The sequence below is a fragment of the Hermetia illucens genome, chromosome 1, assembly GCF_905115235.1.
Source record: "Hermetia illucens chromosome 1, iHerIll2.2.curated.20191125, whole genome shotgun sequence".
Lineage (NCBI taxonomy): Eukaryota > Metazoa > Arthropoda > Insecta > Diptera > Stratiomyidae > Hermetia > Hermetia illucens.
Window position 1 is genome coordinate 216,330,775 of NC_051849.1, and position 26,364 is coordinate 216,357,138.

The 26,364-nt window shown below is 45.9% G+C and overlaps 1 protein-coding gene across 1 annotated transcript; it reads right to left on the bottom strand.

Annotated features, from left to right (window-relative positions):
* Window positions 1–724: 724 nt before the first annotated feature.
* Window positions 725–26,070, bottom strand: LOC119647314 (tubulin glycylase 3A-like). The gene is made up of 3 exons (XM_038048240.1): window positions 24,588–26,070; window positions 1,980–2,492; window positions 725–1,929 (listed from the first exon to the last, which is right to left on the bottom strand). The coding sequence occupies exons 1-3, from the start codon at window positions 25,948–25,950 to the stop codon at window positions 725–727; spliced, it is 3,081 nt and encodes a 1,026-aa protein (XP_037904168.1). The 5' UTR covers window positions 25,951–26,070.
* Window positions 26,071–26,364: the final 294 nt, after the last annotated feature.

The following is a 26,364-nucleotide window of genomic DNA, read 5'->3' on the forward strand; positions in this document are numbered from 1 at the left end:
AGTCAGCTCATTCTCCTTCTCTGGTATTTCGTCGATTTTTTTGTGTAATTAGGTTTATTCTCTATGGAAATTTCATCAGCTCAAAGTAGTCAGGAACAGGTGTATCCACGGGGACTCAGCTCTTGCCGCAGTTCCCCGAGGATTGACCTACGCTCAGCTGATCCCGGAACTCAAGGGCGGATCAGCGTTTGCTCTGGGAAACGTGAGCTACTAGCACCGGTTCAATGCACATTACCCACCCAAGGTCCCGAAGGGGCTGCCTCCTGATATACGTCACAACCGTCATCTTGGCAGAGCTAGGCTCACATCACCCCATCAACATCAACAGAGGGCTGTCGACAGCTCCGGAGACTCCCAGTGTATCCCGTGGTGTGCCGGTCATTCGCGGTTCGCTCTTCATCGAGAGGCTTTCTCAAGGTTGATACATAGGATGCAGGTATACTTCCAGCTAAACGGTCAGAACCTTTAGTCGTCCTAAGGGACGGACTGGCAAACTTTGGAATCCCCGCGATAACGAAGGACCTGTCACTATTGAAAGGTTTTGTGGTACTTTTGTTAGAGTAGCAATATCACTTTTGTAAAACTCGGCCTAATTCACATTGAAGGAACCAACTTCAGAATTAATCTCAACTTTATTCATCCATAACATCTTTAAATTTTTTAAAACTTGAAAGTAATTAAGCTGAAAATTTATTAAATTCCTATTAACGTTAGCAACTTCACCTCAACCTTCAGCAGCATTTTTCTCTCTCATTTTTCCCAGTTGTCGGCTTTTTGTGACACCTGAACTTCTCCGACTCCTAAAATTCGAAGTAGTATTGGCGGATTGGTTAGAAGATTTCTTGGATTTATTTTGACGGGATTTCCATGCTCGTAGGCTCATCCCAACAGCGTAAAACGGGGAAGAAGTATAGTCGTCCATTATCGTTTTTGAAGGGGTGAGTTTTGACAGTTTTGTTACGTTGTCAGCACCATTACCAGTTGCTTGTTTGCGAGAACATGAATTTCTTCTAACACTATTTGAGGATGACGGAGTGGGAGTCACGGTGCATCCTTTTTTTCTTGACAGATTTTTTAAATTTTGTTCTACTTTTGCGGATTTCGATTTATACAGGCGATCTACGACAGCATTTTGTTTGGACAAAGTGTCCTTTAAACGATTTCCTTGGTTTTCTTGGTTATTGTTCAGTTTCTGTGCAAACAGTTTACTTTCATCTATTGTTCCTGGATCTGAATTTCTTACTTGTAGTTTCTTAATATCACAAGGGGCTTCCTCTGGTTGGCTACAAATCACTTGTATCCGCGGTCCGCAACTGAAGTATCTTTTGCTGTAAGGATGGATTGGGGTTGGTCGAAGTTCAGTATGCCTTGATCCTTGCTTCTTCTCTAATAGATTTGCACTTACGGAGCTCAGTGAGTTTTGTGTGTAAGGTCGAGCGAGTGCAGTTACTGGCATGGCTATATCTGAGCGTATGGAGGGGGACGTAGCAGATCGTAAAAGTTTTCCATTTTGGACTAATGTCGAAATCAAAGGACTCTTATTTCCAAAAGGACGCAGATTCCCATCAGTTAGAGCTCGCTTAGCTTCAATAGGAAGTAAGTTGTCGAGAAGGTCATCTATAACTGTAGCTTTCTTTATTGGCGTTCTATCTATGTCTAATTCGAAATTAGGCCTATACGTAGGCATTGGAACCAAGTTGGGGTTCGGTTGACTTGGAGTTGCATTCCTGTAATGGCACGTAGAAATGTAAGTTGCTACTGATCCCATCAATCGTTCTTTCTTCACAGTTGAACACTTAGGAAGTATCTGCTTTCCCTTGAGGAACAGATTTAGTCCCATGTACGCGGGTACCGGTGGTAGTGATTGTCGATATATCATCTCGAAGTTACCTGTGTCGGCATTCACGTCAAGCTTTCGATCGATCATAACTGAAAATAAAGTCCTAGAAAGTGAGATGTTTTCCAATTTACCTGAATACCTTTAATCGTATCCTCCAAGCATTGGGGACACATCCTTGCAGTAACGCTTGTCGTAGCTCCTAGATCCGGGCTAGAGTTGATCTCAATCAACCACGGATAGAAATCCTCGCAAATCATAAAGTCGGCTCCGAACAATTCAAAGTTGTTGACCCTTCTATCCATATTGTCCTGTGACGCCAGCATAGCGCCAACTATTGCATGTTGCATTCCCGGATAAATGCGGTCAGCCCACATATCATATTGACCAATTTGGCGCAGGTAAGTTTGGAAGGTGTAGCAGTCCCACATGTTCTCGGTGGGAAGTCTTTCATCTCGCTTTCCGTTGCGATATTTCTTCTGCACCGCATGATTTGTAAGATGCACTGATTCGTGGTAGTTGAGGAGATTGTATTCTTGCGAACTGAAGCGGAGATAACTTTCTTTGTACATCCAAATTATCAGTGGTTGTACACTGCTCACAAGAAACCATTGGCGTATGTCGAATTTGGTGTTGTGGATAATTAGTGGTCGTTCTGTGGATGAAAGAAATTAGATAAATTGTATTCATTATTTTTAAATTACGAAGAAAATAGATAAAAGCAACGGTAGATTGTAGAGATTAGAAAGAAAGTTAAAAGGAGGAAAGTAGAGAACCATTTTTCCTAGAACTTTTTAAGGTTTTGTGTGAAGCGCAAGCGACCAAACTTGCTGATCTCTCCAAGTTCGGCCTGTATCCTTTTGATTGCAGAATTCAGCGCGCACCAGTTTGCCTCCCCGAAGGTGCTCTGAGAGCTAATGCTGATTTTAGGAAAGCGAACCAGGCTCCTCCCCTCTCAGCAAAGTGGTGGGCAATAGAACATAACATGCTCCGGGTCCCAGGTCTGCAACCATATTCAGGGTAAAAGGGCGAATCATCCAACCTGAATCAGTGCAGACATTTCCTACATCTACCATGCCCTGACAGGAATTGAGCCAGGCCATAGTTAATCTTGCCGTATCGTCCCTGAATCCACTCCTCAATACAGAGTGTGAGTCCAGCGACCCTTCTGCGAGTCAGCCCACTTCGTTAGCACTTTTGCAGCAATCCCTACCTTCCTACCTACAAACAGCATGCCTTACTTGCCAGAATGGCCATCGGTACCATTCCCGAAATAACACAGCCTGCCTCGCCTCAGATTGTCAAGAAGGCGCTGCACACCCTTGGCGCCACTAAATGGAAAGTTATGTTTACCCTCCTCCGATTGTTCTCATACCGTACTATTTCCTCCTACATCGGTGCTGCATATAACAGGGTAGAGTGAACCATTCCGGCCACAAGTAATCTGCGCCTATATTTTGGACCTCCAATGTCAGGCATCATCCGTGCCAAAGGTACGCTGGTATTCGTCGTCTTCTCACAGGCATAGTCCAGGTGTCCTTTGAAATTGATCTTCGGTCAACCATCACCCCCATATATTTGGTAACCGGCTTTGAAGTAATGATGTAACCGCCAACACGAACACTGATCGTATTCCTTTTCCTACGGTTGGTAGTCAAGACCGCCTCCGTCTTTTGTTCCGCAAGGTCAGGATGAACCATCTCCAACCACGCTTTAATGGGGCTAACACTTCAACATCTTTCGGATTGCTTCGCGATGACGGCTGCGGTTAGATGATCTGCAAAACGGATTATCATAGCCTCCTTTGGCACGGGAAAGCCAAGGACCACACGGTTATTCATGTTCCAACACTGAGCTCTGTGCTACTCCAGCTGTGACGGTACTCTTTAGGTTCCAGATCCGTATTGTACCAAAGTGTTCTTTCGGAGAAGTACCTTTCGGGGAGCCCAGTCAAATAACCAGGGTCACCGATTCTAGCCAGTGAGCTTTTTATCTACGCCCAGCTGGTTGAATTGAACGCATTTTTGACGTCTACTATTTTCACAGCGCAACATTTATTAGTGGCCATCGCGCCTCGAGCCAGTTTAAAAACCACGCCTACAGTATCGATCGTTGAATGTGTTTGGGACGAAAACCAAACTGTCGCTCCGATAGACCATCCCTATATTCTATGAGTGAGGGAAGTCTTTTGTACAGGGTGGTCGAAAAGTCTTTTCACACTTACTTCGAGAAACAGACTAGAAATATCTGGTGTCCGTACGTACGTAAAATGCTTTACACACGTCGAACGCATTTTCATTATCAACACGTAGGAGGAGTCTAGGCAGTTCTGAGTCCGCCTACGCGGCCATTATGTGCGTAAAAAAATTGAAAGGACTAGGAATATAGAGGATGTGTCACGCTCCGGATGGCCGTCGAATGCGCTCACGGAATAAAATTTACAACGTGTAGCCGAACTTATGGTAAGTCTCCTGAAATATCTTCGCATAAAGCCTGTCTGCACACGGACATGTCGAGATCCTTATTCATACGAGCTAGACGCAAATGTTATCGGCGGTTGATACACGCCCTACGTATTGCCAGTTCATGAAGAATCAGTTGAGAGTCGATCGTAGATTCTTTTCGAGTATCCTGTGGTCCGACGAGGCTCGGTTTAAGTTATCGGGACAGGAGAATCGTCTTCAAAAAATCCGCATCACACATTAGAAGAGCAGCTAAACCTGCCAGGATTCACTGTGTGGGGTGGAGTTTCGGAAGAAGATGTTTACGGCCGTTGTTTTTTTACTGCAATGTCGTCGCTCATAACTACCTAAAGAAGCTACAAAATTACTTCCTCACAGGTACTTCCAGCAACACAGTGCAGCACCGTAATATGCAGTCGTGGTCTGTGGCTACCTAGATGATGTATTCCAGGGCCATGTTATCGGTGGGCGAGGGGCCATTGAATGGCCTTTCCGTTCCTCCAAACCGATCCCCATGGATTTTTACTTCTGGAGTGTCGTGAAGGAAAAGGTAACCGCTCGTAGACCACGTAATCAGCAAGAGTTGGAGGCGTACATTTATGACGCTTTTCAAGACATCGAAAATGATAGAACTGTGCGAAGACGCGTTCTGGAAGAGTGCATTCTGCGCCTCGCCGACTGCATTCGCTGCAACGGTGCGCAATTCGAACACTTACGATAGAACCTAGGCAACATTTTGTACCCACTTTTCTTCAATATATCGGCCTTTCAGTTGTACTCCGTGTTTTATTTTGGTGTGACGGGACTTTTGGGGGGTCGTGTGAGACTTTTGGACCATCCTGTAGATAATCCTTTCGAGCATATTTCCTGTCATGTCTAGATGTTACGGCAGTACGATCATGGACGTCCTGATTGCAGCTTCGATTCGCTTCTCATAGATGGTTTGCTTAAGTAGGTTTTCCGCTCTCTCGCAATGGTTGAGGTTGATTTGTATCAACCTCTTTTCTTCACTACATCAAAGGCTCTCCTAAGCAGAGAGTATCTGCTGCTACCTCCTCTTACGAAACTTACATTCAGGGTCAGCCTTGCACTCCCTGAATATACGACCTTCTCCAGCGCTTGAAGGACACCTGTTCTATGAGTCGGGAAACAATCCAACCTGGTTTTACTTTACCAGGCGCCAACAGTTTTAATGCTGCATCAGCGGCAACCTTATAGTGGCCGTTTACGTGCCTCCATATTGGTCCAAGCTGCTTTCATGCCTCACTGACGTTCTCCTTTGTGGTGGCTTCATTAATGTCTTTTCATTGTATCACAAACTCCTGCTTTCTGGCCGTACGTATGCCTCTGTAAAGACTTCTCCTCCTCCTGGCTCCTCCTCTTCTTCACATTATATCTCATTTTTATGACTATTTGATCCAACTGACGCTTTCTCCAGGGTCCATCAATTCCGAATCGGATTTGACCTTCCTGAGAATATCGGCGTAGTCATATCTCCTTTCTTAGAAATAATGGCAAATTCGGGCCAAAATCTTTTTTTGCTTGTCACGTTCTTCTTTCCTCAAACCTTTTCCCATGCTTGCCCGGTTTCTTTTTGGGGCTTTACCTCCGTTAGGGATATTAAAGCCGGCGCCGCTGTTTCCACGATTTTGGTTACTTTTTTGGCGTTTTCGGTGACCTTTCGACATTCTGCGATGATCCAAATTAATCGTTCGTTCCCTCTCTACTCCTCTTTTCAATTTTACTGTCTTTTGGGTTTTGAGGTAGCATTACTTGTGTTGCATGAGTGTTCCTTGATTTCTTCGAGGCATTTTTATCGTCCTTGGTACAATCGTGCTTAACATGGATGTCTCCGACTATGTTTTTTGCTGGCCTGGTGGTCATTGTGTTTGTCCTTGACGAGTTCGGGCAACTCTATTATTTTCCTTGCCCCTCCTCACCTGGGCAAGTAATCCACCACTGAAGCACTGCAGTCGAGAGACATCGATGGCCGGGAGCCTGCCTGCCCGCTCCTCAAAAGCCGTCGGTACTAGGGTTCTAAGCCCCAGCACCGTCACTTTTTTCTCCTTTCTTCCTCCATATTGGTTTCTTCTTTTTTTTCTTCAAACCCATTATGAGACGTTCCGGTTATTTCTTCGAACGGGTATCGTCCTTTCGTTCAAATTGTCGGCGACTTTTGTCGGCGGTATGGTTGGCTAACAATCGACACGTTCACGTCGAGCCCTTGGACTGACTGGCTCAAAAGATCGTGGGCGACCTCACAATGGTTGAAATTTATCTCAAAATAAATTTACTCTTTGCTTTTGGCTCCCTTCTAGAAAATGGGTATTTTTTGCTTCCTGTGGCGTGGCCTATATCATCAAAACCTGCGTCTTTACACATAGCAGGAAATATTTTTTTCCACAGACAACCCATCCCCTCTTGATTTTGCCAGCTTCCAGCAACTTGGTTGCTGCCACCGTATGCTTTCCGCAAATTTTTCCTCACCCAAGGATATACCAACCAATTTCTGATAGTTGACCGTCCTTTCGTCCTGCCTCTTCCGAAGCTTCAGGAGTGGTTCTCCCTTCTGCGCTCTTCTGATCCGTGTGACATTGTCTCCCAGACCGCTATGCGTGGGATATCCTTTGAATTTCCGCAGAATTTCAGCGTAAGAGAGGTCATCTCCGCATTCGATAAAGACTGCATCCGGACGGGGCTTCCTTCGTTTTACCTGCCTCCTTGATTTCACAGTTGTCTAAACATTTGCTCCCACTTTCTGACGTTTGCACTCCCTCCGTTGCTGATTCTTTGGACCTTCGACTATTCCTGGGCTTAGAAGCTTTACACCAGTATCCTCCATTCTTTCGCTACTCTTCTTTACACCCTCTACAACTTACCACTTTGGACTTGTTTGAGTGGCTCGCTCCATCCCTTTGGTGAAAATAGGTGCCTGCCCCAATGGGATCACCGTAGGAATTTGTAATTGTCCTGTATTCGTCGCGCATTGGTTCGTCGAACCTAACTCGGGTGTCCTTAAGATTTCGAACAGTCACCTTAATATAGCGTTGGACATAATGCTTCGGCCCGACGAATTCATAGAACGTGTTCAGGGTATTACCCATCTCCTCCTGGCAATTTTCCACCCTGAGTTCTCTTACTACCACTGCATCAATTGTCTCGTCGTTGGCATGCACCGCTTCTTCCTTGCTGGGCCTGGTATAGCCTTTGTCACTATCAATACCTGGTCGTCCATCCATAGCGGGACTAACTCAGGTGTTTCCCCTAGTTTCGGGAGTGCTACCTCCACTAAACCGCGGTTTACCCGTCTTGATCTTGTGACAAAGTGGCGTGTTGAATTCTGAAACCCGCAGGAGACGTTCACATCAACTGAGCAGTCACAACCCTACACGGGTCGCCGTATCGTCCATGCGAGGAGGAACATGGGCGTCCCACTGACACGTGCGGGTGGAAGGCTTATACAAGGCGACACAGATGGTTACTGTACCAGCTTGCGTCGGTAACTGGTGCGTGGGTATGTGCCTGGGACGCAATTACTGCCAATCAATTTACACGTAGCAACAACTTTTGGTTTTCCGTTCTGGGTATCCTTCCCATAGCCGTTTTTGTCACACCTATCAGACCTCCAAATGTGTACACGAAAGTCCTGGGGGTTTAACGTGAGTACCTGCCGTGAAGGCTTAATCCCACGGTCCTCTTCGGACACGGATTGATTTTGGGACTACAATCAGAGCCCCGCCATGCAAGCACAGCTGTCCTGGTTTATACTGGGTGCAGGCTCAGCATTCATGCCAGTGGATGCGAGGCCTATCTAACACCTCTGCCGCAACTAAGGGGTACGGCACCCGAGTTGTACAGCGCAACTCCACGCTTGAACTCCGAGGAGCTCTGCCCGCGATGTAGGCATAACCACAACCACCATGAAACTCCCACTAGGGGGCCAACCGCAAATAACCGGCCCGAGAGCACATCCTCCAGGATTTCTCCTGGAGCATATGCTCTCATGGTACCAGACAACTCGGGTCTGATCGCCCTCCTCGAGTACGTTGGGACGAAACTCCCCAACGGGTTAACTGGAATCAGCCCGAGGCGGAGAACCGCAACGGAACCTTTAACCAGCTAACTACCGCTCTGCGTACAATACAAAACAAAGGACATCACAAGATAACACTAACACCAAACACACAAAACTGGTGGCTAACCACCACGGCCACTAGGCCATTCGCCCATCAACTGCAAGCGAAGCAGCGTCGAGGAGCTCCCTCCTTCGTCGGAAGGCAGCACTTGCGAATGCATTAGCGCGTTTAAGCGTCCCACTGCTAGCAAGGCACTGGCTAACATCGTAGATACCGTTCAATACGTGAACGCCCGCGTCATCTAAATTGCGGATGTCAGTGTACGCTGGACAGACACAGAGAACATGTAACCAGTCCTCCGAGTCAGCCCCACACAAAACACAGCCCTGACTGGAGGCAAGGTTGCGCTTGAAGAGGAACTCATTCAAGCTACCATACCCCGTCAGGAGGAAGCCCATCTCAAGCCCGAAGTCCACAACGGAACTTCCTCTGGCAGACACATTCCTAACGTACTTATACGTGACCCGACCTTTCCCACATTCGTTCCATCTAAGCTGCCACTTAGATGTTACACTCTCGTCTAACAACTTCTTGACCGCAAGTCCTAACCCATCCACCTGATCACCAGCTACTAAATCTGTTTGCAGCAAAGGTAAGCCCCTCCTGATCTTGTAGGCCGGGGCATGCCGGACCACCTCCAGATCAAGAGGAGGAACACCCAACAAGACCTGCATGGCGTCGGTCGAGACCGTACGACATACAGGAAGACATGCTGACAAAGTCACTCGCTGACAAGCGCAGAGTAGCTGCCTGCCCTTCACCGTCAGTGCCAAGTCATACAACATAGGGGACCCATACGTAGAACACGCAAGGAAGAGCCCCACATAAATGGATCTAGCAGCTCTCCTGCTGAGACCCCACTCACACCTCATCACTCGTCTCATCATACACACCAATTTAGACAAGCGCAGCCTGAGCTCGCGCAGGTGCGCGATCAAAGACATGCGTTCCGCGATCGTGACTTCCAAGTAGGTCACTTTCTGCCGGATCTTTAAAGACCCTCCGACCAACTTCACACAAGGCGGACGACGTAAGATGCCTTTAAGCATCATCCCGACGGTCTTCTCCGTTGAGATCGCGGCACCGATTTTACTGGACCACGCGTTAACGATGCGCATGTATTCGGCAGCCTACTGCTGGAGCTCACGACGAGTGCTCCCCTCAACAAGAATGAGGAGATCATCCGCGTAGGCAACACATTCAGCCACGGAAGAAAGCTCACCCAACAGTTCGTCCATCATCAGATTCCATATAAATGGACCTGCGATAGATCCCTGCGGGCAGCCGCGCTCAACATTCACCAACACACGCTCATTGACACCTTGGACGAATGCCTTTCTATCGTGGAAGTAGCTCTTCCACAGAGCCAATTCCCGGCAGTCACACTCACGAATTTTGGACAAAACAGAGGACCAACTTAGGTAGTCAAATGCGCCTTTGAAATCAACAAATATTCCAAAGACGTATTTGCGAGGACAACGGACAACAAAATTCCTAACACGCATCAAGGCGTCGTCGGTGGACCTCCCAGTGCGGAATCCATACTGCCTGTCAGACGTCAGATGGGATGATTTCACCCCCAGTCGCTGGACCATAATCCTCTCCAGGACCTTGCCAAGGGCCGGGAGAAGAGATATCGCCCTGTACGACCGAGAACTACTCTTATCCTTCTCTGGCGACTTTAGGAGCACAACCACCCTGGCAGTCTTCCAGAATGCAGAATGCCCTCCCGAAAACAACACTCAAACAAACACTGGACATGAGATGGGATGGCCTGCCATATGGCTTTGCACATCTCGCCTGTCATCCCATCCCAGCCAGGTGACTTCCGAGACCTGAGCCTCGCCATACTCTCCCCGATCTCACAACTCGCCAGGGGAGGAATTTCTTCCCCTCCCTGAGCGTGACTGTCTGGAGACACCGAAGGCTCGGATCTCGGAAAAAGTTCACCTAGCAGAGCACAAACACTGTCACGCCAAGTCAGCATCGGTTCTCCGTTCACCATGATGCCAGCTACGTCGTGACTACGCTTCCCTCTGCAAATCCGGTAGACCCTACCCCAAGGGTCATCAGAGTGCTCACCGACGAATCGTCTCCAGTCGTCTTCTTTCGACTCTCTTAACATCAACTTATAAGACGAGACACCTCGCCTATAGGCGAGCCTAAGCTGGTCAACATCAACAACAGAAACATCACTTAGAAAACGCGCCCTTTGAAATCTCCTCCTCAGGCGACGGACCTCCCTCCGTTTATTACAAAGAGCATTCGCCCACCACGTGACCTGCTTCCCTCCGTTCGGACTTCGTCAGCATGTCATCATTCACACTACACATCCATTCATTCAACAACATAACCTTCTCATCCACAGACAATAGGACAAACTCAGAGAGGGGTGAGCGGCCGGCTAACTCCTCCATCCGAGCGATATACTCACCCCAGTTACACCCACGCGTATTCCAACGCGCCGGCATAAGGGGGGGAGCAATACTCACGTTTGCATCCCTATTGACCAGCACGACCTCAATAGGAATGTGATCACTAACATTGCATCCATCCAACAATCTCCAAGACTGGACAAACGCCTTTGCTGCTCCAAATGCGTACAAGTGTATTCGTACACCATCGGGAATTGCCTTATCCGCAAGAAGGGACGCGTCTGATGGGAGATCTGGCAACCCCTCACAGGCATTGCCCTGTACTGTCTACCTGTCTGTCTGTCCGTTTATCGCACGGGATTTGCTCCCAAAGCGGATGGAGCTATCGTTATTATATTTGATGAGAAAACGTGGTCCGTGAATCGCTACATAGGCAACGAGTTGCATCATTTCGTGTTGGGTTTAAGGGTGGGGGATGGGCTCCCCAAATATGCGAAAAGGGAGAGCAACACTTTTTTTAAAGGATATAGTCATGTGGGGTATCAAATGAAAGGGATTAATTAGTACTTCTCGAAAATTTGATGTTGGGTCAAAAACGGTGGAGTGGGGATCCAAAATGTATGCCTGAAAAACGAAAGGGGTCTCCTTTCCAGAACCTATTCGAAAGTGCAAAATTTGGTCCCAGTATAAGCGATAGTATTAGATATAATTCTGAAGTTTGAAGGCAATCTAACTATGACGAACAAGGTTATAGAGTTTCGCATACAAGATGAACACAAAGCCTTTATACTCGAAGCGTCTATCTTCCGGTATTTCGACTTTTTTGAGTAGTTATTATAGACGGGGGCTCAATCTCAATAGAAATGGATATATCAATATTTACTACTCATCACTTCTGAGTCGGTATGCGTCCCAGATGCCATTTACCTCACGTGAGTTGAGAAGTATCGTAAGAGCGGTTCCAACACAAAAGGCTATAAATCACCCATCCATAGGTGGAATACCAGTTTCAATTCAATCTTCATAACTTACGAAAATTTATGAATGTGTGGAAAGCACGTTTCACGCTCTAAATTATAATAGGATTCGACATGGCACACAAAATTGCTCCGAACGAAAGTGAAATGTTAATCTAAATTAGAATGTGTTGGCAAGATACATTCACTGGAATACCACCCGTAAATTCACGAGCATTCAGGCTTCGTTTCAAAACATAATTTGTTCGAATAGAATGTAAATCAATGAATCGGTGAATGAATAAAAGAGAATTCGTGCGATTATTGGCCTTAAAAAGCAGACAAGCAGGTGATCCGAGGCAATATGGGGGTTCGCCACGCTATCGAAATATCTTGGAGACTCCTAATCAATGGAGTCGATGAATGAATGAAAATTAGGTTAAGCTATCATAATTGCAAATCTTTATGGGCAACATTTTGGTAAGTTCTACCGGAAATGGAAACTTGCTTGGGAAATTAGGTGTGAAATGTGCTCCACTTTATTGGAGCCAATTGAAGAAACTTTGAAAGTGATATTAATCACTCCTCTCCTCGTTAATGAACACTTTTGGGAACATGTCGATAGTGGCCCAGAACAAAAGCGACAAATATGCTTCTGGAGAAAGTGAATATTTGATGGAGAAAGTAGTGTAGAGCCTGGGAAGCATGACTCCCATATGCAAATCTAATTGAAGACTTTATAAATTTCGCTTCTACTGAAAACAACACACATAAATCACCAATCAAAACAAGATTTAAGATTTCTAATGTCTTCATTTATAATTTCCAGATTAGTATTCTACGAGCCATTCGAGACGACATCGGTATTTCTCTACGAATTTACGATGTTTTCTAGATTTGGCATGTTTGTTTTACGGTTCATTTTTGGAAGCAAAACAGTTCGAATATCTATATTTTTACATAATCAATCAGAATGGAATAATATTAGCGATTCTTATCACTGACCCCACAGATTTTTGTCCTAAATTTTTAAACCATTTTCCTGGGTTTAAAACCGTGCTCTAATTTACCAAATCTGCAACTGGGTTGCTGTCAAACTTTTACTTTGACCTCATACAGAATTCAACAATTTAATCGCTAGGTTGATAATAATTGACTTAATATCCCCATAAGCTTTTCTTTTGGAACCACAGAATATAACTTTCCCTAGATTCTCTGGTCCTGCAACCATGACAATTTGGCGAATCATCGATGCAGCGATGCAGTTAATACCAGTAGGATCCACTGAGTCCTTTGAGAAACTAGGTAATGTGACAGTTGATCTTCCTATGGTTCCATTCCAGTTATACGCTAATGTTAAGGATGATCCTATGCGATAGGATATTACCCTGGAAGCGATGGAAATGTACGAGCCGTCACAGTCCGCTACCATGAATCACTGGAGAAGCATATTGGCATCGTGAATCTATGCCCGCTACAGCTCGGTCTAACCCAAGCGAGGTAGAGAATCCTGCCCATCCATGTAAAAGTAATGACAGGACCTCAACTGCAAAGCAAGTACTACTAAAAGAGGTTACCCATTGCCGCCGCCGACCCCGAATTCCGTGAGGTCTAAAAACTGCGACAACGATTTAGGTCCCGAAGTGGCAAAGCGTGCCAAGAAACAATGGGTTCCACCATGTACTTGGACACGGTCATTACTTAATATAACGATATTATTCCTATTATTCGGGACGCTGTTCACAAAAAACATTTCGAGGGAAGAATATGAGATATGAAAGCTGGACGCTCAGTAGCACCTTGAGAAATTAGGAGGATCTCGACTCATTCGAGGATAGTTACGAATCGAGGTGAAATTTCCGATTCAAAGAGAAGAGATAAGGATCTACAGGATATGAATGACCTCCTGAGCTAGACGAACGCAATGTGAAGGAAGGCCACGGAAGTAGAAACCACGACCCATTGTGACGTACTGTTGAAACCCACAAGATCAACGAGTTACTCGAGCTCCCAGCACTCAAAAGGAGAAGTAGAGATCTACTAGGCAAGGTACTAGCCGCAGTTTTTGGAGTCAACGAGAAGGTTTACAATATCATCGAGGACCTCCACCGAGGACAACTTACCATGTTGCAGCCGATGACCCAGCAGAACGTTCTGATAAATACGCGGGCAGGAGCTTACAACACTGCAATCTCTCATTGATTGAGAGAGTTCACCCATAAATTGAGCATGGTTATAAAATCAGTAAACAAAATGAACAACCGGTTTACCAAAACGGAAGCGGGCAATCTGAATGGGCAGATTGTATCTATGTACTTGACAGCCGTCGACTACTTCGACGAATTAGACACAAAATGTAATCGCATGGTTTCTGGATTTTACGGTCACAGTGATTCATTGAGTCTCGTAGACAAAGAAACCCTGACAATCAAGGATGTCTTGACCAAGATTGGCCCGAAAATTTTTACAAAATCGGCAAACACGAATACAATCTGCTACATGTAACAGCCATCCCTCCGGTCGCAGGAGGGGGCGAGTATCTGGTGCCTCAATTCAATGCCAGCATACTCGCAGTCCACTTCAATCAAGGAAACTACTTTGCACTTGACTTGAACTCGCTGGCATCATGTTTTAGGCAGGACAAAATCTTCTTATGCGCCAAAAGTAACAAAGAATATAGACGACATGCCGAACTGTGCGCTGGATGCGATCTATGAATGCCCGAATAAGCCAAATTGTTACTTGAAAGAGGCCATGAACAACGGCACAATCTGGAAGGAATTAATGACGGCGAACAGCTGGTTGTGTCACCAGCAGGACTAGTATATGTTCCATAAGTTGCAATGGGTAGAGGCACGAGGTGGCTTTGAAGGACGTGAGGATAGGGCATACTAATGACGGCTGTACTATCCAAGTGACCGGTATGTTCCTCCGATCAACAGGGTCGGAAACAAGGAGGGTAGTGGAAGCTTTCACCAGAATAATCCACGATGAGTTAGACTAATGCTACCTGGCCACGTTCTGCTCTGATTTCAGAGACAGGCGGCCAGGTATTTAATCAACTACGTTTCAGGCTAGATCATCGCTACCTCCAGCGGAACATCATCACCATTGTGCATGTGTCCAGCATGAACGCAAACTTGGCTCTCAATACAATGTTCATTCTGCTGGGCCTACTGGCAATTACTTGTCGAAAACGTAAGCTCGTCTGCTGTCGAATCCGTTCAGGTCAACCGTCAAGGTCGTTGCCAGAGAATTCAAATCAATGAGCCGGAGAAATGCCATTATATCATCAGCTCATCATCAGCAAATCTAACCAGGATTTCAAACGAATGTACAAGAACAAACGCTTCCCCCGCAGCCTGTTAAGATTTATCCTAGCAACAATCTTCAATCTAAGATAGCAAATAGAATTACTTTATTTTAATTAGAATATGCAAATATGCAAAGCCATCAGCCGGTAAAGCAAATTCACCTGCTCTTTAGAAAGGACCATATTTCCAACGACTTCAACCTTGATAGTGCCATTTTTAGCCAGGACTTCGCCGCTCCCAGTCTCTCCGTCGGTAGAACTCTACATCTTCTGACAACTTTGCTGTAACAACTACAGCGAGATCATCGGAAATGCCGACGTCAGTAGCTTCTTCTGGGACAAAAAGAACATTGTACATAATATTCCACAGTAGCGAGATGCTAGCCAGATTGGTGTCGGACGCTAGAAACCACAAATATAAAATTATTGCCGGCGATTTGGACGCGTCGGCCTTGGACTGAGAAAACCGAATGACGAACGTAAGGAGCCAAATCCTGCTTCACATCTTCGCGGAACTGGACATTATATTAGCCAACTTTAGATACGTGTCCACCTTCCGAAGCTGAGGTTTAGGCCGGATGGTCGATCTGACTTACCTCAGTACCTCGAGGGTGAAACGGATGGTCTGGCAGGAGAGTGAACACTACACCCACAATCAACCCCAGGACATCTCTTTCGATGTTTGAAATCGAGGGGGCGACAGTTGAATGTGCAACAGAATTGGGAAAACTCAGATATCTGGCCGGTCCGTTGGAGCTTTCAAGAAGGATGCATTCCTGGCAGCTTTAGAAGAAGGTCACGACAGGAAAGGAAAGGTGCTGGAAAAAGTAAATCAGTTTTATCAGCGGGTAATTGAGGTACGCGACTCTACAATGCTGCGATGGTGTTGCCACCACACTAAAGTCTCGTTATTGACTTCTTTTAACAAAATCGTAATTCTTTTACCGGAATAAAAAGAAAGTGGTCCTCAACCAACGGTTCAGCAGGACGTTTTCACGATCCTTGAAGTAACTAGTGACGAACTACAAGAGTCCATGGCTGATTTGGGGATAACAAAATCAAAAGTTTGCAACGGAATTCGAGAAAAACCTTGAAATTGGCTGCTATAAAATTAGGTACGCGTGGCTAATGAGCACATTTGAATCGTGCATGGTGAAAAGGTGGTCAATGGGTAGTATAGGTCCCGGGGCGAAACGTGGATTGGTACCCACGATGGAGCATAAAACCTGGGAAATGCCTGCTGAATCAACACAAACAGCTCTACTATCAAACCCTATCTCCACCTCCACGTGGTGACCGCTGGGAGCTCTTTCTTTACGAAAAGCTGCAGACGGAGAAGGATGAAGGCGAGTCTCCCGCGCCTAAAAACGGGACAAATTGTACCAACTGTTCCTCCAGGTTGGGGGTAGGGTAGGGCTGACAACCCTACACGGAAAACAACTCGTTACGAAGCCACAACAGGAGCCTCGGACAGGAAGGATTTTAAAACGACGGTCCCGGCAACGACAAAGGAACAACGATTTGCGTATTTTCTCATGGAACGTGCGCTCCCTGTACAGAGATGAAGCTGATGAGCAGCTAGCCGATACCCTGTCCCAATATAGGGCTAATATAACAGCGTTGCAAGAGATGCGATGGACAGGGACCGGTTTCCTGGAGAAGAGCCACTACACCATATATTATAGCGGTCATCCAGTAAACCATGTGCTCGGAGTAGGTTTCTTAGTCAGTAAAAAAATGAAACCTGCTGTTATCGGCTTTGAAAACATAAGCGAACGGCTATGCACTCTGCGTTTGCGAGGCAAGTTTATAAATATAAGCCTCATAAACGTTCACGCCCCTACAGAGGAAACTGCAGAGTCGGAGAAGGATACCTTCTACGAGGCAGTAGAACGAACCCTCGAAGCCTGTCCCAGATATGATATCAAAATCAAGTGGGGAAGGAGCCCGTATTCAGGCGATACGTTGGCTCCCATAGCTTACACGAAAACACAAATGATAACGGACTGCGGACTATTCAATTAGCAGGGTCACACGAAATGGTTGTTGGAAGTACCTGGTTTGCGCGGAAAGCGGTCCACAAACATACGTGGGCCTCTCCAGACGGGACCACTTTCAACCAAATTGACCACGTGTTGATCGAATGCCGCCACCTCTCAGCCTTGATGAATGTCAGAACATATAGGGGGGCCAATATAGACTCGGACCACTTTCTCGTTGGCATGGTGCTCCGAGCCCGAATAACAATACCACCTATTATAGAATCCCCTCTGACAATCAGGTGAGAGTGAACACTGAAGCCATCCACAACACAACCCTCCGCGACACCTATAAGAGGGAAATGGATGCCGCAATAACCGCAGTCAACAGAGGACCTGGAGATGAAGCATCAACAAATGATCTTCACAACCACCTGAAGAACGTTATCATGGATACGGCCACAAATATACTTGGCCCCAGCCGCAACAGGAGTCGGAACGGCTGGTTTGACGATGAATGTAAGCTAGCAACGGAACGGAAGAATGCCGCATACCGAGTAATGTTGCATTCTCAAAGAACGCGGGCACGCGCAGAGACTTATCAGGAACTCCGACGAGCGGAGAAGCGACTTCACAGACGGAAAAAGGAAGCCTGGGAGAACCAACAAGTCTGTGAACTAGAAAAGTACAGGGAGCAACCGCACCAGGCGCGGAAGTTTTACCAACAAGTCAGCAGGATGAAGCCTTATACACCTCGATGCTCATCCTGGCAAGACAAAGAGGGAAATCTGATTTCCGACAGAATGGGCATATTGGAGCGATGGGTCGAGTACTTTGATGAGCTACTGATCAACCAGAACATCGGCGAGTTGGTGGTCCCGCCAACTGAAGACGGCGGACAAATACTGTCACCACCAAGTTTAGGAGAAACAGTCCGTGCAATTCATCGGCTAAAAAATCATAAGTCGCCAGGAGTCGATGGAATTACAGCCGCATTGGTTAAATATGGAGGCGACCAGTTACACCAAGTGGTTCATCAACTTGTGCTCAAGGTATGGGACAGCGAATCAATGCCTGACGATTGGCAACGACGCATTATCTGTCTCATACATAAAAAGGGAGATATTACACAATGCAGCAATTATAAAGGTATCACGTTGCTGAGTACCATCTATAAGATATTCTCCACTATCTTGCTAGGCGGATAGCCTCATACGCCCAGAACATCATTGGCCCATACCAAAGAGGCTTCACTCCAGGCAAATCAGCGACAGATCAGATTTTCTCTCTGCGGCAGGCGATGGAAAAACTGTTGGAATATGGACAACAGTTGCACCATCTGTTCATCGACTTTAAAGCCGCCTATGATAGCATAGCCAGGGTAAAACTGTACACGGCCATGGAAGAATTCGATATCCCGACGAAATTAATAAGACTGACTAGGCTGACCCTGACCAATGTGCGAGGCCAGATAAAAGCAGCAGGATCACTCTCAAGACCATTCCACATCAACAACGGTCTACGACAAGGGGATGCGCTATCATGCGTCCTCTTTAACCTGGCCCTCGAGAAAGTGATCCGTGATGCTGAGGTAAATGCAAGAGGTACGATCCTCTTCAAGTCCACCCAACTACTGGCCTATGCTGACGATATCGACATCATGGGAAGAACCACCCGAGACGTACAAACTGCCTTCATCTAGATCGAGCAGGCGGCACGAGATCTTGGGCTGCACATCAATGAAGGCAAGACGAAATATATGGTGGCAACGTCAGCACCGAAGACGAATCAACCAACAACATCAAACCGCACTGGTCAAACCCAAACACGAAGAAGAATAAGGATAGGAGAATACAACTTTGAGACCGTTGACAATTTCTCCTATCTAGGGTCGAAAATCACAACCGATAACAGCTACGATGATGAAATCCGCGCACGGCTGTTGTCAGCCAACAGAGCCTATTTCAGCTTACAAAGACTGTTCCGCTCGGAACATCTCACCATAGGGTCAAACCTCTTACTGTACAAGACAATGATCTTGCCAGTCCTCATGTATTCCTCGGAAACTTGGGTTCTTAGCAGGAAAAGTTGCGAACTCTTGGCCGCGTTCGAGAGAAGAATTCTCCGAAGAATTTTTGGCCCTCTACATGAGGATGGACGATTCCGTAGCCTACATAAGGACGAAATCTATGAGCGATGCCATGACAACCGTCCGGTTGTGGATAAAATCCGGCTCAATAGGTTACGGTGGGCGGGTCACTTAATCCGTATGGATGAGGATGATCCCTCCCGGAAAGTCTACAAGGGCAATATCTATGGTAGAAAAAGAAGACGAGGCAGACCCTGCCTAAGATGGAGCGATGGTGTAGGCCAGGACGCCAGACAGCTTTTGGGGATATCGAATTGGTGGACCCCGGCGCAAAACCGGGATGTCTGGAGTTCCTAATTAAGGCAGGCCTAGACCGGATACCGGTTGTTGCGCCGTTGATGATGATGAAGTAAATTTATTGTACCATAAGACGTGTATGACGTCATCATAATATAAAGTGAACTTATATGAACCTGATTAACAGCGAAAGATGCGTTAGATCAATTTATGTTTATTTATTAAGGATGCACACACAAAACATTATTTGCAAATGGAAGTTGTACGAGTAACATATCATCAAGCGCTATTATATAGTCTAGTTCAAAAAAAATTTTTGGAGGTGTTGGAGGAGCAACGGGTGACTCCCTCTGTAACCCCCTTGCACCTCGTGACGATGATAACTTTACCGACAAGCCTATTTATGATACGAAAATTTCGGGGCGCGGTAAATATTTAGCAAGTAATTATCGCTATCGGTTTTCAGATGCAGTAGAAAGGCGGGACTTTTTTCCCTCTTAGATATCCTCTTTACCCTCTCCTGTCATTTGCGCTGCCATAACTTTTTAAAGGGGGAGTGGCGCCACGATTTTTCAATGAGGTTTGAGTAATCCTCTCCTTTCCTTTACCACTGCTAACATTTTGACGTGAATATAGCTCTACTTTCAAAGCCATGGGGTTTAAGGGGCTAGTGACCCTGGCAATCTTCCCCTCATCCTGTTTCTCCCTCAGGATAGGCTTGGAAATTCAAACTTGGTAGCTTTTTAAAGAGGGGAGTCCTGAAAGTTTCCTCTCCGGGGATAGGGTTAAAAACTCAACTTTATACCCGCAGCGCCCTGCTTCCGGTATTTCGATTTGCTTCATATTTGATCGATTCCTTCTAATGATCGCGGTTCAATGGTATGGTCATGTAATTCGCGGTAACGAAAATTCACTTGCCAACATTGGTCTGAACATCGAAGTCCATGGTAAGCAATCAAAGGGCGGGTCGAAACAACGGTGGTTTGACACGCTGGATCGTGATTTGAAGGCCTTCTGACTACATCCAGATCAGGCGCAACTGGTCATGACGAGGCGATCTTGCTTGTGAATAGAGCAAAGCCTATAGAAAAAGAAGAAGACCTAGGGAAAGTTGTGGGGATTTTTTATCAAGCAATCTATTGTGGCACAGGAAATTGGCGCATGAAATAGGAATGCTGATGTCTGCAATAACGAAGCGCCAAGAAAATACTCGTCGAAGTCCTAGACTCATGTCTATCTGCGTGTAGCCATACGTGCGGATCGAGGAGGTTTTTCCCTGCCGCGAGTTTCGACAATTGCGGAGATAAATTATGATTCCGGTATTCGAGCAGAGACTTCAGTGTCTGTATCAGTACATTTTGTAGCCATTTCGGCGAAGCCACAGGGGTACCAGCACTGACTGCCTCTGCCAACTTAGAAACGGTGGCTGCCACCGTCTACTGTCTGACCCGGCTCAACGTGTCACGAAACACCTCACACGTGGACCTCATAGATCTGTCCTGGTGGTGGTGGCCAAGGTGTCCAAAGACCCCGATTCCGCACATGCGAGGATGGCCTGTGTGCTCTGTAGCCACAAAGGCTATGGCAGCTTAGTACAAACTTTGTCGCTACCTATCTGGTTCATTTCTAGTACCAGTTGACTTGGCGCACGGTCACCTAGTGTTGGCCTACTCAGTTCTCGTGATTACCGAGGACAGAGTAGTCAACGTTCACTCGCTTTGGAGACACCCTGGTGGGGCTGGTGAAAAAGTTGTACCATTGCGGCAGTAAACCCTTTTGATTTTCTGGCAAATGAGACGAAAGCTACTAGGAAGAAACTGTACAGGAGATAACAGAACTGGTGGGATAATTATGAAAACATCGCTGGACCTAAACACTGATCGCGTGTGTTGAGAGGTGGGTCGAGTTGAAACAACGAAAACTGAATGACTTTCTGATGCAGTTTCTCACGGGATACTGGGATTATATTAAAGAAGGAAGACTCACATACTGGTCGAACAGAAGTCTGGGTGTCTTATTGGCTGCCCGCATGGACGGGTTCTTTCTCCTCTGTTATGACTTCTTGTAATTGACACTTTGCTATGGCTCCTGGGGGGTACATATAATCTACAGCTGGCACCTTCACAGTGAACTACGGTAACTGGTAGGAAGACTGGGCTAGTTATATTAGCAAAAAACGTTAGGTGATGCAGTTACACGCTTCCCACCTTATAAGAGGCGGCAGCCTAGCTGGTACAAACAGTCAAGTATCTGGAATAACTTCTGGGGCATTCATCAGAACGGGTTCATTGGATGTATGCATGCATAATAAAACCCTGTATCGTCTGGGCATAGAGACTGAACTTCTAAAACCAGGAAGCCGCTGGCGCAGATTCAAAGGCTCCGGTGGCTAGGTATTACTGCAGAAATAATACTACACCGACCATAGCTTTCGAAGCTATCCTAAATCAGCCCTCCATTTTTATAAAGGAGGGAAATAGAAAGCAGTTAATGATACATATAGGTTCGATACCATTGGCGCGTGAAGAGGTATCCAATCATATGCTCCTCCGTCTGTCTGGAAATTTCTTGGTGGCTCTGATGCCTATCGACCATTCATCTTTCAGCTGGCGTGGAATTGCCACCGGTTGCTACTGAAACTTGGCCGACTGAACAAAATAATCTTAATGTGGGTACCAGGGCACTAAAACATCGCTGATAATGTGAGAGCTGGCTGACTGGCTTTCCAAGGGTGTGGATCCATAATGCTGAGACCAGACCCAGTTTTGGCATCCGGCCATTTATTATTAGGCCTACCTTAAAGGGTGAAATTGCATGGCGAAGTTTGAACTTTTGTCAACAGGCAAAAATCTTTGTAAAAAAACCTGGGGCCGCTAGAGTGGCATTTTGTTGTCCCTTAAGTAGTGGGAGATGCAAATTCTAGTAGGGGTTTTAACGCCATATGGTTAATGTTTGAGAGATGGGGAGACAGCCCAGCCTGTCTTCATGGCCTTCTCGCATCTCAAACGAAGATACCTCAGTTTTTTCAATGAAGAATCTAGGCACTCTCTGCCCTTGGAAAATGTTCTGAAATTCGTTCTGCGAACATCGTCTAACAAAAGGCCAAAATGCTTGGAGCTATGCTTCTCCTACTAAACTACGATAAAACCAATTTTCCATGATTATCGAGCAAATATTCGGTTCTATTTCGCCAATTGAACCTTGAATGTTGTCATGAAGCTCGCCAAGTGTTGCTGGTTTGTCTGAGTAGTCCATGGGTTCAACATGTCTCCAAAGGAAGAAATCTAGTTGTCTTTAATCGGGCGAACGTGGCGGCCAGTGAAGCCCATGGTGTTTTACGTAGGCACCTGTCGTGAGACTTAATCCTATGGTCCTCTTCAGACACGGATTGATTTTGTGACCACAATCAGAGCCCCGCTGAGACAAGCAATAACGGTACCAGTCTATACCAAGTGCATGGCTTACCTAAATCTCTGCCGAACTATGGAGTACGGCACCTGTTTTGATACGCAACACCACGTCGAGGCCTGAAGGTCTCTTCTCGCTTGAGCATAACCACAACCACCATGAAACTCCCCCCTAGGGGGGCCAACTGCAAATAACCGAGCTGTCCTCACATGCAACAGGAGTTCACCCGAAGTATGTGAGTCCAGGGGCTTTCTCGGTTCCCATGGCAGTATACCCCTGGTAAGGTTTCGTGACCAATTTGCCACTTCAGATGAGTCCCCGTGCAGACTCGGCTCTGATCGCCCTAATTAGGCCTTTGGAGCATTCGCCTACTGAATCACGGCCGGCAAACCAAAGTGATTACAGCGTCTCCCGGTGCCACCACTATGTAGGTTCTCCTCGGCCACTCGGTTTTGGTTTGGCCGATAGGGTTGCCGTCCCATCTTCCTCGCCACCACCTCTGAGCACCACGTGGTGGCCAATTGACAGTCAATACCGTAACGATCGCCGTTGATGGGATAAGTGTTCCCAGCATCGTCATAAAAGAAATAGGGTCCAACCACTCCGCCAGCATGAATGCCGCTCCAAACAGTCAGTTTTTTATGAAACGGCTTTTCAAATATTTTATGAGGATTTGACTCACACCAAAAACGACAATTTTGTTTATTGTCGAATCCATTCAGCCAAAGGTGGGTTTCGTCTGTAAGGAGGATTTTCTTGTGAAATTCCGCATCCGGGGCCAGCGGATTCAGAGCCCAATTTGCGAACTCATAGCATTTTTGCGGATCAAACGGCAACAGTTCTTCAGAGAGGAGGATCTTGAAGGGATGTGGGCCAAGATCCTTGCGTAAAATATGCCCCCATGTCATTTATGAGAGCCCAAACTCTTGAGATCAACGTGGAATAGATTTATTCTCATTCTCGGTGACACTACCTTGAACACCGCGGTATTTTCTTCGGATCGCTTCTTTCGCATTCTGTTTGGAGGCTTCATACCCAAAAGAGTATCATCATCATCAACGGCGCAACAACCGGTATCCGGTCTAGGACTGCCTTAATAAGGAACTCCAGGCATCCCGGTTTTACGCCGAGGTCCACCAATTCGATATCCCTAAAAGCTGTCTGGCGTCCTGGCCTACGCCATCGCTCCATCTTAGGCAGAGTCTGCCTCGTCTTCTTTTTCTACCATAGATATTGCCCTTATAGACTTTTCGGGTGGTGTATGGCAACCGTAAATTCGGCACAATTCGGGTAAACAATTCGTAACCGACTCGTTATTTTTATAATAAATTTTGATAATTGGAGACGTTCTTTGGCGTGCACTTCGGGATTGTTAAATGGCAGACCTTAACTGTCAAAATGCGCTTTGACACTTGAGAATAACTTTATGCGTTTGTTAATGATGACGTTTCAATAAAAGGGGCGTCCCTGTTGGTAAGCCCGATATATACCTAATTTCTGGCCAAGAAATCCAAAAGAATATTCGACGGTCTAGTTAGATGAGGTCATATTTTTAAAAGTGGTTTTTCATGAACAACCACGAGGAGTATATTTTCCCAGTAGGATCCTAGTTCTAAGCAGGCTGGAAGGAGTACCTTGGTTGAATGGTCAGGAATGTCAGGACTACATTAAAATGATCAGCTTTAGAGGTGGAATTTATAAATGTTAGTAGTTGCGTTATGGAAATAGTACTTACCAAGGTATTTCTGCACAACGTATCTGGACTTTGTAGCTATCGGCGGATTCACCATATTCAAAATCTTTTTGATGTTATTCATTAAAATTATTCCTCTTCCCCGACACTTATTTGCTGGCTTGACTATCCAAATGTTCAAGCAACCATCCAAATTGTACTGAGGCCAGAATGCCTTGATTTCCAGCAAAAGTTTCTCCGCACTCTTGATCAAACCATCACAGGACTTTCGCGGATCTACTTGTATCCGACCCTGTTCATGAGTCAACAAAAAGTGATTAGTCAAAAAGGCATCCCAGTCATGCTCCCAAATACGGATTTGATCCTCCGTATCAATGTCAGTATGATTGCATGCATCCAGGAACTCGTTGCAGCGTTTGAATGCAAAGTCAATGGCGGAAAAAGGAATCTTTGCCGTTTGAGCAAATACCGCGTCCCAATTTGAAGTTCGATATTTTTCAACGATGTATTTGAGGAAACCTATACAGGCGGTCATACGGAAGTTTTCTATGAACTCAGTAAGTTCCTCTGGACTCCAGACATTGTAGCAGCGAGGAAAAAACATCTCTGAAACACCATCCTCAAAGAACCAGTGAAAATCACGTAGCTGAGTACATAGACCTTCCTTGGATGTAAACGGGGCTCTGTGAAATCTGTTGATTATCATGGAAGGATTCTTCGCTTGATCGATCCAATCACATTTCTCCCTTCGTGCCGTCCATAGAAAATCAATGGGAACATGCTCCAGAAACCTTGACATTATGTTGCGTTCACATTTTATTAGATACTGACGACGCGATTCGCCCGGTCGTCTTTTAGGGAGGTTTTGAGCCAGGTCCTCGTAAGTAACTTGAGACATTCCCATGATTCCGTATTTTCGATGTACATCCAATTTTTCCACCCATCCTCTTGCGGCTAGGGCGTTTCGTACTGAAAAGAAGCATCCTCGAATGGTGAAAATCCTGTGATTTTTAATTCCTTCATGGGCTTTTTTTCGGAGCTCATTTAGTCGGTCAACGGAAATCCAGTTTCGTCGATCCGAGTAGGATATTTGTTTTGAGACCTGTTCAACAGCTTCCAGGGTGTTGCATGGACAGTCGTTATCAGCACTGTTGGAACAATTCGTGCTTGTCCCTTGCTTGCGAAGGACCTCCGGAATGTCAGGACGATTTGACAGATCGGACTGTTCAGGTTCTGGGTCCGAGGGAGGGTCATTAGTTTTGCTTACTAGATTTTTCAGCTTCTCCTTCACATCGTTTGATCTACGAGTGGTTGAGCAACTTCTAGAGAATTTTTCCTCGACTTTATGGACTTCGGAGAGCTTCGACGTAGATTTAGATTTAGACTGAGTTCTCTTAGATAGCATTTTATATTTTTCACATATTTAAACGGCGGAAGATAGATACAAATGTTCTTCAGCATTGGTTGTTTGAGGTATCCGAATTTGTGGTTTCCCTACAGATAATGTGGGGTTGAACCCCATGCCTTTTTCACAAACATTTTTCAGGACACATTTCAGGGAAGACAGAAATTAACTTATATCTGAATTGCACCTAACGATTTAAGATTAGATACACTACATAGAAACAATGAACACTTTATTAATCACATATTGGCTAGTGCTCCGAACATTTCCACCAACCGTTTTCAGAGCAACCAGTTACGAGTGTCTCATTTAACAGACCAAGGAAGACTACTTTAAATCTACGTGAGTTCATAAAATGCCTGGTTTCATAACCTACTTACTATTTCTAGGAGTAACGTGAAGCCTAAAAATATA